The sequence below is a fragment of the Halyomorpha halys genome, unplaced genomic scaffold (assembly GCF_000696795.3).
Source record: "Halyomorpha halys isolate HHAL.00 unplaced genomic scaffold, Hhal_1.1 Scaffold433.1, whole genome shotgun sequence".
Taxonomy (NCBI): Eukaryota; Metazoa; Arthropoda; class Insecta; order Hemiptera; family Pentatomidae; genus Halyomorpha; species Halyomorpha halys.
In genome coordinates this window covers 900331-913325 of record NW_027115152.1, presented here as the reverse complement: position 1 = coordinate 913325, position 12995 = coordinate 900331, and the positions used below count along the sequence as shown (strand labels likewise).

Below are 12995 nucleotides of genomic sequence, written 5' to 3'. Positions count from 1 at the left end.
ATAAATATAAAAATTAACAAATATATGTAAAAATAAATATTAAAAAAGTATACAAAAATAATACAAAGAGAAGAGTTAGGCAAGTTGTCAAAATAAAAGTTTTTCTTGAAACTTCTTTGGAATATTTGACGTTCGCTACTTGATTCTTCCTTAATAAATTCTTTAGCGGAATACAGAATTTACACCTTTTCCACTTGTCGCAAATTCAAAACTTTACCAATGTTTGGTAAGTAAAGTAACAAACATTGGTATCCAAATGTGACTTTTATCGGCTATTTAATTCGATTTACACAATTTTCATTAAAAAAAAGTACCAAAATAAATGAAAGAAGACATAAAGTAGGACGAAAAAAATTTATAGAAATAGAAATATTACATAACCTATAAATTCAAATTCCGTTCTACGATTTTTATCTCACATATAATGTCTTTATAAACTTATATTTGTCAAATAAGAAATAAGCCGTTAAATTTAATCGACTCTGAAACACAGTATTTATACTGAATCGATAGAATTTTAAAATATACAATCTTAAAATACATAAAATCTGAAGACTGAGGAAATTGTCTACTTAATTAAAACACAAAGAACACAAATATTTATCTGAACACGTGTGGATGTTGCACAAGCGTCAAATTCATGCCAATCCAAATAACTCATTCACAGGCTTGTGCATTCGCGATAGTTTGGCAAGCGTACAGCGGCACCTTTAGTATGTACTTATCACTTATTAAATATATTAATTAGAATCTACTAAATAAGAGGTTTTAGCTGGGTGAGTTCAATAACTTCAAGTCCGTAGCTACACCTGTTCGATTCCGGCCAGGGCGATTTGTCTTTTATTTTGTGGTGGTTCCCCAAAGAGAGTAGTGAAAACTCAAATCTCCCTTTCTAGTTAAAATAGGTTGGTTACCTATTGAATAACATCCCATATGCTAGATATAGCAAAAAAGGATAAACGAAAAACTACTAAATAATAATTTGGTGACAAGTAAATTGCCCACGTGTAATGCGGTATAGTATTTATTACAATTTAAAGCGAAAAATACTATAAAGCCTATAATATATGTCGAAAAATCTTCTATTTAGTTAATCAAGTATAAAGTACGCCACTGAAAACATAAACCAGAACTGTCTTAAGTATTTTGAACATCACATAACTAATGCGGATTTGCATTTAATCTATTCCGCAAAAACCACACATTGCATAAAAAAAAAAAAATTATATAAACATGAATTGTAGGTAATTTTCTCATTTTTATTTCAATATAGAAATGCCTTTTTTGTAAAAAAACAGACTTATTTTACATATTATGAGCCAAATGCACAAAAGAAAACTGTGATCCTTTCAAGATTTCTCATATTTGCCGAAAAAAAGAAGTTTCTTGTTGGAAAAATTGACAGTGACTGAAAAAGTGACAGTCAATGAAGGTACAAAATAGTAGAAACGAGGGCCGAAACGTTGGTTAACAATAGTTTTTTAATGAACTGTATAGTTGACCGTAGATTAATATGAGGCGGTCAGCAAAAAATGCTCAAATAAACAAAAACTTATTTATTTATGCCGACGTTTCGACCTGAATTTCAGAGCTTCATCAGCGCTAAAGGAAAAAAAAAGAGATAACAACGATCACTCAGAGACACTTAAAGATAAAAGAAAATAATAAACAAACAAATTTTGAAATATACATAACAATGAATTTAGTGGAAAGTTATTGATTAATAACAATTGAAGTAGATAGTAGTTTATTTATAACTATAGAAGATAAAATATAATATTATAGAAGTAAAAATTATTCAATAACGAATTATTAAAAATTAAAAAAAAAAACATAAAGCGTTAAAGAAATAAACATAATGAAATGCGCGAAAGAATATGAAATAATGAGCAAGAAAAAATAAATAAAAATGTCACATTGAAAAAAATGTATAGTAATATAAATAAAAAAAAATAATAATATAAATATTGAGTGTCTGAGGAAAAAAATTATGATAAAGAAGGAACAAGGCAAATAAAAGGCAGATAATGAGAAACAAAAGAAAGAATTATAAAATTCTAATATTTCTTTCTTTGTTTCCAATTCTCCATATTTCTTTACTCATGTTCCTTCATATTAATTTTTTTTCAGACACTCTATATTTATTTTAGCTTTTTAATATAATATACTTCATATTGTCAACAGTCTTCTTACAATAAGAAAAAAAGTTTGATGGAAAATTTCAGACTGTGTTCAGCACCCCACAAAACATAAAAACAATTATATCAGAACTTTCAACTTCAAACTGTCATCCTGGCCTCCAACGGGAGTCTTGGGCCAACGAAGGAAAATAAAAAAAAATATATCCATTGTTTTAGGTTAAAACGAAGGTCGTGAATAAGCATACTTGAATTTTATAAATTCAAATAAATAGAGTTCCTTTTCTAATTAAATAAAATAAATATTTTTTTTTTAATCTGAACAACAAAGATGATGTAATAAGTTACATCCATACAACACCCAATTATAAATAGTTATTTGAATCTCATATGGATGTAAAATAAATAAAAAATAATAATATTTAATAAAAATGTTATTTTAACATTTAAGTTTATTTAATACTAGAGTGAAATAAATTTATATTTTAACAGCAAACGCTAGAACTGACCTTATTTCATATAATGTGGGCGTTACCACTCTAAAGTGGGTGGTGAAACAATTCTGCGGGCGATATAGAAACATAAAATAATATTCCTTGTTTCTATGTCACTATTTTTATAGTATTGAGCAATGTAAAATATTATATTTTAACATATCTTCGAAGTTCGACTGATATCTTATAAAACATAAAAAAATAATAATAATGAGGAATAATTAAAATATTTTTAATAACAACAGACAGCCAGACACAATGAATTAATTAAAGAAAAAAAATGAAAAATTTTCATAAGAAATTTTCTTTTTTATTTTAGAAATTGGTGGGATTAGTGGATTTTGTTCTTTATTACAGATTATAATGAACCGTTATTAATTTTCCCTTTTTGATAATATTTATTATCATTCCTATTGACTCCACGATGTTTAGTATGCCATCAAATATGACCACTTAATTTTGGAGTTTTATTTTAGTTTTTTGAAAAAATGTTGTTATGTGACAGATTTGAACAACCAACCCACATAATAATAATATTCTTTATTTATTTATTCTGCGATTGATTCCTTTAGAATAATATACAAGCATCAAAATTAGGCTTTAGAGCCTTAGAGCAAAATACAAAATAAAAATGAAATTATAAAACGTCATAAAATAATGATTTTTAAAAGATAAAAATGAATAACAATAATTAACAGAATATATAGAATAAAAATATAACAAATAAAATAAGACCATATGTCATATCATAAAACATAAGATGATAAACACTTCTGATAATAAATTTAAAAAAAAAAATGATAAAAAATCAAATAAAATTTAACTAAAAATAATAAATGGAAAGGTAGGATTTCTGCTAATATGGATATTTACAAGTTTAAACGAAAATCTGAAACAGAAACTGTATATAATAGAAAATAACAGAAAATATATAAACCTTATTTGAAACTTTCCATTTTTATTCTTCCGGAATCGGGTGAACAGAAGGTGGTCGAAGAAACGGGATTTGAAGATTGGAAGGGTATTACGAATAAAGAAGGGAATAGAATTCCATAGGGAAGAGGAACGGATAAGGAACGATCTACCAAAGGCTATTAAGCGGTTATTGCGGCAATGCACTGAGGATTTATATTAAAGGATATCAGAGATGTGCGATGGACGGCGGGATTTCAAACTTGGTAGAGGAAGGAAACAAGAAAATATTTACGACCGAAGGAGGGGTAAAGCTTCAACTCTTCATAAAATCAAGAGTTAGAGGGGTCCCTGGGGATCCCGAAGATGAATCGTACAAAGCAATTATTTAACCGTTTTAATTTTGCTTCGAGATCCCCAGTATCCCAGATAGTACAAGAGCCAGGGGAGAGAAAAGAAAAGTCACTTATTTCACCCAAATTTCTGATTGCTTTAATGAAAACTATGTATAATAACCAGTCAAATTGATGAATCTGCCAAATATCACTTGAGGGAATAAAAAATGGTGACTGTTTCAAAACATTAAAAAAAATAATTTTTCATTCGGAGCTCTATTTCTTTAAAACTACCAAAACACAATAAAGTTATTAGTAGTTTTAATGATATAGGTGTCTAAGTGAAAAATTAATTTTTTTTTTTAACATTTTAAAATAGCCGCTATTTTTTATTCCCCCTTCCTGTATTTGGCAGGCTTGTCGTTTTTGACAAATAATTATACGTAGTATTCATCAAAGTTATAAAAACTGGGGTGAAATAACTACCTTTTTCCTCCTCTTGGACTCTTATATCAAGAGGAAAACCTCCACTAGCAATTAACGACTACGAACTTAGGCTTACTGCGGAAGAAAACCCTTAACAAACAGTTAAAGGACTTGCAGTATAACTGAATAAAAGTGTATCGATAGTTTCTCGACACTTAAAGACAATTAGTAAAGTAAAAAATGTATTCTATGGGTACCTCATGAACTTAATAAGCGGTTTTTGGTTGCAAGTGAAGCCACATGAGACATAAATTCCACTGATTACTAGGTAAAAAACATGCATTTTCTCTAAAGGATAATCACGCAAAATGTAAAGTAGTAATGGATTGGGTAAATATTTTGAATAAAACTGTTTTGATTTCATAAAGTTGATTTGCTGACTATGCTTTCCTGTGAAAATGGACATTCCATATGCAACGATAGATTGACTAATTTTGAAAATTGGAATATAAAATATATGGAATATAGCTTAATTAATGATAATTTGTGCTTATTTATCAATGATACTGTTCGGTTCGAAAATAACACTAATATTATGCGCTCAGAGTAGGGTAGTTGGAAAAATATAATTATCCCTCATCCCTTTATGTAATATTATAGTTGTTAATGGTGTGGAAAAAAAATGACCGTTTTCAACCAAATATTTGGATTATTATTTCATTAATATAAAATACAATTAATACTCAAAGTCTAGTCCATTGTTATCTACTGTCATTAGCCAACTGCTAGCCAATTGCTCGATCCCACGCTGATACTATTCTTTGGGATGGTTGTCAAAGAACTCTTGGAAAGCAATTCTACTTCCGCAAAATTATCAAATTTTTTCCCTTGATGGAAATGGACCATGGGTCGACACAAGTAGTATTCCGATGGTGCGAGGTCTAGACTATATGGTGGATGAGGCAGGAGTTCGAACTCATGAAGTACTTTAAATTTTTCTTTGGTTTGACGATAAGTGTGTGGACGAATAAATAATAGAAATAAAACTCCTTTTTGGTTGATCAAAGTATTACAACGCTCTGACAACTTCGCATACAAACTTTGAAGTTGTTCGCAGTAGAGTTCAGAATTCACAGAACATTCATCAGGAACAAATTCGTGATGGATAACACCTTAGAAATTCCGAAAAAATACAAAGCATGGATTTTTTTTTTTTCAAATTGCCCCCTTTCAACAACCGGAAAAGCAGTTTGACCGCAATCTAGCCATTTTTCATGGGTAATCGGATTTCGCCAGTAAACCCACTTTTCATCACATGTGAAAATCATCCGGTAAAATCTCATACAGAAGGGTTTTTCAATAAATTTTCACAAATTTCTAACCTCTTAGCTGATTGCTGAGGAGTAAGTTCTTGAGGGACCAGCCTATTGCTCTTTTTTCACCTTCCCCATGGAGAGTAGATGGGTAATAACTATCTTTCGACACACCACACTCCTTGGTAAGTTTGCGAGTACTTGTGAACAGATTTGACTCAACAGCTTCCTGCAAAACCTCATTAATATCCATTGATGGTCCCTCGGAGCCCTTCTTCCTCTCCAACGACGTAACTCCACTGCTATTTTTTTCAAACCAAAGCCGCGAGTTAACGAACGCTATAACAGCTATTATTATAAATAGACTATCGTTATAAACTACACAGATGTTCCTCTTTACCTCTGGCACATTTCGGCAGACACCGACAGTAGAGGAAGTGTCCTTTCTTTAGTATTCCATATCTAAATCTGGACAAACGACTAACATGGAATTTACTATACAAACGGTTCAAACTTCCAATCCATTACAAAACACTGATCTACATGACTGTTATAAGGCCTATCTGGACATACGGAGTTGAGCTATGGGGCTCCACTAAACCATCAAATTCCTCCCGAATCCATTCCTTACAGTCCAAAATCCTTCGTAAAATCCTTAATGCTCCTTACTTTGTCACAAATCAAATCATCCATCAGAACCTCAATGTCCCATATGTTGCCGATTTGGCCAGAACCAGATACCAATCCTTCCATGATGACTTCCGAACCACCCAAACTAACTCGTTTCTAGCCTGGCTTCTCCTTCATTACCTAATAATCCTCCTAGGCGTCTGAAAAGAAGATGGCCTCGAGAACTTCTCCTTTAAAAATGTTTTTGGAGTTCTGAGTAGGTTCTCCACATGTTTGTATTATGTCATAATATCACTTACAAAAATTTACTTGATGTGTATATATGTATACAGTTGTAAATAACAATAAATAATTTTAAAAAAAAAGTATTCTATATGAATGTAGAGAGCAAAGGCTTAGGCAGGTATAAGCTGTTATCTCACAATGTACTTGCATCTGCCTAACTATTTTATGTTTAACACATGTAAGTTAGTTCTAACAAGTCCATCGCTGACTCAACCCCTACCAGGGTAATAATTCCTATTCTTGGAAAGAACCTGACACCCTCTTACAAGACACGCTTTTTCCCCCCTCCCAGATATTTATTTCTAATTTCATAGGTTCTCTAATAAACTTCATAGTTTCCTGTAATTATCTGATTAGTCCAAACCTCTTCTCCTATTTCATTATTCTTCCTATCCCCTCTTCTCAAGTGTACATGTATATTTCCTAGCACTAGATAGCTAAGGTAGTTAGAGTTAGTGTAACAGCTACAGTTACAGTAACAGTCACATTCAGAGAGAGATATCTGTAACCAATAAACTATGTAATATTTGTAAATATGAAAGAATAAAGACATTTTAGTCTTCACTGATGTTCAAGTTGTTTAACTCGCAAGGACACCTTTTCCTTCATAATTTCGAAAGTTGCTTTAGTGGCTGTCAAATTTTTTTTCCAGTAATGCCTTAAAATTACGAGAATTTTGTATGACAATGTCATGTATTCTTCTTTGAAACAAATAACAAAACAGAATAATTTTCTAAATGAATTATTAAGTATTATATTAAATATTTACAGTCCTTTGAAATCTTGAATTTGATAAAATGGTCATATTCTTTTTTACACCCATTATTATATAGACGCGATTAAAAAAAAAAATTAAAGATAAATAAATTTAAAAAAATCATTTGGTAAAAGATATTTTCTCTATAAGCGACAAGCTTTATTTGAAAATAGATTCAATTTAGTTATTACTACATGCTGTCCTTATAGCAGAAGGTCTAGGATTCATATTTCGTGATTTAGGTCCTGAAAAATACTGTACTTTCTTATCCCAGTGTCAAAATAAAATTATCTCCGTTCTGGTCCAGAAGTAAGTTATTTTCATAAAAGAATAACCGCCCCATTTCTAAATAGCTCCAAGGGTTGGAGAGATCTTTCTGAAGATTTACTGGGCCAGGGTCCACTTGAGCTGTGAAAAATAAACATTTAAGGCTCCGACTGTTCTCTTAATTTCCATCCCTTCGTTACGGGGGAGGGGGATTTTCTGGACAGTTAACGCGAAAAATGGCTACCATCTCTGTCGCTTTTTAACTTATTCCCTCTTTAATTTCTTTTCGTTCGGTCCAAATCCTCTTAAGATGTACTATATTGTATTGCTCGAGAGAGAGCGATTCCTTGATTGGTTCATGAATAAATTATTTTAAAGTTAGCAATTAAGCTATGAGATAAAGTTCCAGAGATTCTGAATAGAGGGTCATATATCTTACATTTTAGTTGGAGTCCCCTAGAAAATAAATAGATAAGACCGTTTAAATAAATCAATAAAGGAAAAAACAGAGATAGAAAAAACAGAGAAAAAGACTTTAATTAATCCTATAGCTTAATAAAAGAAATTTTTGCTTAAACTTTTAGTTTATCAACCTAAATCCATTTTCATAATCCTTGATCTCTAAAAAGATTTTTTTTTAAATATATAGGAGTATAAAGTAAATTGTTTATTCCGGTTCAATATCATTCAAAGAAATATTTTTCCAATACACAATTAGATACTAATTATTTTATTTAAATTTATTGTACCTTGATTTTACTTAAAATGGTTGATTAATAATGAAGCAAAAAGAAGTTTGTATTGATGGACTTTATATTATAAAAATATTTAATGAGATTAGGTTTCTTGCTTGAAGTACATGACCGTAAACCGGGGTTACGTTGGTCATCCGGAGAACCTATAGTGTTAAAGCCACCTAGAATTGACTATGTCTTGTTGTTGGAAGGCTTTAAAAAGAACAAACAACTAGCTAGTTCAGATATAAGCATTTATTCGGTTAATCTAAACATTTAAACTTAAACTAAAATAAATAAAGATGAATAAAACAATGAGTACAAGTAAAAATAAAAAGACCTTTTAGACAAAATAAAATTAGATAAATTAAGAAAACAAAAGAGATAAATTTACAAAACAACAATATAAATATATAAAATAAATACTGCTCGACGAAAAGTCGATCCACTCCGATGGGTCAGGGGAAGATATTTTGCTTGTCGAGATGTGTAGGTGGCAGCTCTGTAGCTAAATACACCTCTGCAACGGTCCAAGGTTGGTGTAGTGGCTCATCTATAGTCCAAATGTCCTAAAAGCCAAGATTGCCACACTGGCACTTATTAAGGGCAGACAGCGTCTAGATATTTTAACGAATTAGGGAAGCCGATTAATTAACAACTCATATTGCACTTAAAGGCCAGAAACACAGGAAAGGTCTGGTTCCGGACTTTAATATCGACTAAAACACTCAAAAACGTCCAATAAATAACATCAAATGAACTCAGACAGAGATGGTTACACACTATCATGGCCACTAATTAGCCAGAACTCATTTCAAGTCGAAACGCAGAAAGGGTCTCTTAACTTACTAAAAATGTCCAAACTATTAAATTATAAACGCAGACAGGGCTGCTTAGAAACGATCATGGCCACTAATTCGCCGGAACTCATCTAAAAAGGAAGATGGTGAGTCCGTTGCTAGGCGACGTCTTAGCTACGATTATCAACCCTTAGCAACTGTCTCTATTACTTAATTATAACAACACAAATAAAATCACATTTTTCTTCTCAAATCACTCTATCCAATTAAAATAATATAAATAAAATAAATTTAACTAAATTAAACACTATTTACTCAGACACAAACTCTAAAAACTCAAATACTATTTACAAGATAATAATAAAATATGGCGTTAACATATAGTAAATAACGTTTTTTCATTCAAATCGTTCTGGCGAGCTCAATTCTTGCCCCAGCGACCCTCATCTGGTCTTATTGTTACGAGCATTACCTGTAGAGTGCAATGCAGACACCCATCATAGTTTCTGCGGCAACACTTGAGTGTAACGCGCTTTTTTGTGCAGCACTGATAACAGCTATCAGGAAAACTTCGTACTGACCCATAGGTTCTCAATCTTTTGCAGTTGGCGGCTCCCTGAATAGTCGGATTTTTGCCACGGAGCCCTTAATACATCAGATCTTTTTCTAAATTTTTGACTCTTGAAAAATTGGAAAACTCTTCTTTTTAAAAGCGATTACCCCTTTAATAGCAATAAAATTAAAAACAGAACTATTTTCGTACTATTTAGTGACTAAAGCATGGATGGGAAAGCCGTGCTTGCGCACTAGCCGTTTCCGAGAATTGGAAATTTCAAGAAAATTGCTGAATCGTTTAATTGAATATTTCACGGCACCAGGGCGCACTTTGGAAATCACTGTTCTAACCTCCTCTGGTGTGTGGGCTCTGTGTTTCCCGTCGGCTTATGTGAATAATATTCTTGTTCCAAATATATTTGCCAACATTCCGTTCTTATTTTATGTCTCTATCTCTATGCATCTATCTCATTTCTATGAATTATAAAATAAAAAAGTGCATTTGACGAGGTAACATTGATTACCACGTTTTTTGTGTTTTCTTTGGAATAGATCCTCCCAACGCCACCCTTCGTCATTAACCATTTGATGTGGTTGTCTTTAGGCCGTTGAAGGCTGAGTGGCGTAAGGCATTAGACGGAATGAAGAGAACAGGCTCGGGTTCAGAAACGCGCATAGAATTCCAGCACCAAAGCCCATCTCGGGCCTACAAGACACCTTCTCAGTTGACATAATGCAATGAGAAGTTACCATTGCAAGTTTAAGTAGTGATTTTTACCTTTGTTCTAGTTCATTTCAGTTTTATCACTAGTTTATTTAAAAATATTTTTCTGCTCATATTGACTGAATTTCTATTTGAGTGCCTAGAGCTAATATTGTTTAAAAATGTTTGTGATAAAGGAAACTGGCAATCGTGATTTGTACAGACTGAGCCACTAAGTACCAAGGCTCTTTATGGATGTCACTGTTTTATTCATACATTCCTCAATGAAGTCCAAACAGGAATTATTGTGCAAATAATGTTTTAAGACGGATAAATAAAGGAAAAATTAAATTGTTTTTCGAACACATTTTTTTTTTAAATCTGTTTTTAAAACTCTAGGTTGCTTATTAAATGTTATTTCTTTGATCATGAACAGCAAACAAGCTTATTTTGGGACCAAAATCATTCGTGATCAAAATAACCTCGGATGACCGAGTATGATTAATAAAACAAAAAGTGGGCCTCCCATTTACCCGTTAGAGATAGCGTTTCAGGTGAAAATTCAAATCTGAGATATGTAGCTATTAAAAAATCTCAAAAAATAAGGGAGCTATAGTACAAAATATGCAAAACCTGTACTAAAGTAACACTGGTTTATGTTATATTCTCAATCGTACCACAAGTTTCCAAATCCAAATCAAGATAAACCTACATATTAATGAGTTAATAGTTGATATATATATAAATGAGGAGAAGATGGTGGGGGGAGCACCTCCCCCCCCCGCATATTTGACAGTTGAGAGTTTCTGTGGCAACGCGTATTAAAAAAATAAAGTTGAGAGTAACTCAAATCGTGCTTACATTTTGTTGTTGATACTGCTTTTGTTTTTTTATATGATAAAATAATATTTACTGTTGTTTTTTTTAGTAAAAAACTTTCTCCATTATATCAGAATCAATTATTTATTTGTGTCAAACTTTATATTTCCATGTTTTCCTTAAAAGAAATTAATTTTTTATTAACTTTTCCTGGATAAAATTAATTGAAAAATTTTCCTAAGTTAATTTAAGTTTATATTCACTCCTTACTTTTTAGAACAGTAAATATATTTTGGGATCCTTAATATTCACATTTAAATGAGTCTGAACAGAAAAGGAAAACAATGGCTTAATGGATTTTCACTATAGATATAAAATATTTTTGGAAATAATATTTACCACAACTTCATTCTATTCTATTTGCGATTAAATGAACGGTTTTACAGATAATTACATTAATATGAGAAATCTTTACCAACTTCAACGCAAAGTTGCCTTCAAGGGGCGTGGCCTGATCCACACCTCTTAGCGACATTTTCGCTTAGAAGGAGAGTAACCTCTAATTAAATATTTTTTACGATCGTTATACTTCCCCTTACTGTATATTCTATGTATAGGCAAGTGAAAGTAATAGTACAAGAGTTAGATTAATATGTACTTCCAATAGTTTCTGAAATAAAGTATTTCATAAGTCAAACCAATTGTCCGAACAACTATAAATCACTTTATTTTAGCAAAACTACTACTCCTACGAAAATAAACGTCATAAACTAGCTTTAATTTGAGTGCTAATAGACATCTGTACGTCAAATGGTTTTGAGATATAGATTTTTCAAAATAAATTCTCTAACTACTGATCTTTTAGTACGTTCCATACATTTTTAGGAAATGTTGCTTTTTAAAAAAGCTATATCTCGAGAACTATAGAACATAAATAGCTCTATTAGAGCTTATATTTTAGCAAATTTACTCTTCTTTAAACGATGCTCACTTAGATTTTTTATTGTCGTTATTAGATTTAAAGATATAGAGCTCCGAATAAAAAATTTATTATTTTTAACGTTTTGAAACCGCCAACATTTTTATTCCCCCTATATTGGCTGACTCATCAATTTTGACTAGTAATTATACCTAGTTTTCAATTAAGTAATCAAAAATTAGTGTGAAATAACTGCATTTTTTCTTTTTTCTCCTCTTGGGCTCTTGTACTATAATAATACTAACTAGACGTAAATATATATATTCCGACAAAATTTGGCCTAAGAAGAGAATTGAGGTGATACGATAGTGAAGCCTTGGTTTCTGTTTCGGAGAGATGTGGTTTGAACCCCCAGACGGATAATTATTGCCAACTCCTTACCCTCGGATGGTGGTCTCTTGACGTATTAAAATTATTACATGGGTTGAGCTCAGAATTTCATAAGCAAGTTATAAGTTTATATGGTGGAGGAATTTCCAGTGAATTTTGAGTGTTACCCCAAGTACAAAAATATGTCGTATTTGAATAAACGGTGTTAGAACAATAATATTATAATTTGGTTCTTCAGTACGTTAATATAATTTATTGACTAAAGAATATTTTTAGAAGCCATAATGATCATAATCAGAATAATCCAATAAATTATTTTAAAAATGCACAAAATTTCTAATGTAACAAATACTGAACTCTTAAATGAAATTAAAAACTGTTGCTCCATTTTTAAAATAAAAAATAGTTAAATAGGAAATCCATTAGAGTGTGCTGAAAGTGAAATGCGACTATAAAATAAATAAATGTGGGTGGCTAAGAGAGAAGTGCTGCGATCTCTTGGAGCCCTGCTCTGCCTT

General features: G+C 31.3%; 2 protein-coding genes across 2 annotated transcripts in view; one reads left to right on the top strand and one right to left on the bottom strand.

Annotated features, from left to right (window-relative positions):
- The window catches only part of LOC106682652 (suppressor of lurcher protein 1), a 181124-nt gene that overhangs the window by 4678 nt on the left and 163451 nt on the right, over window positions 1-12995 (top strand). The gene's annotated exons all lie outside the window — the stretch shown is intronic.
- On the bottom strand, window positions 5080-5871 carry LOC136796978 (histone-lysine N-methyltransferase SETMAR-like). The gene is made up of 2 exons (XM_067052246.1): window positions 5688-5871; window positions 5080-5477 (listed from the first exon to the last, which is right to left on the bottom strand). Exons 1-2 carry the CDS (start codon window positions 5869-5871, stop codon window positions 5080-5082), a joined length of 582 nt encoding a protein of 193 aa, XP_066908347.1.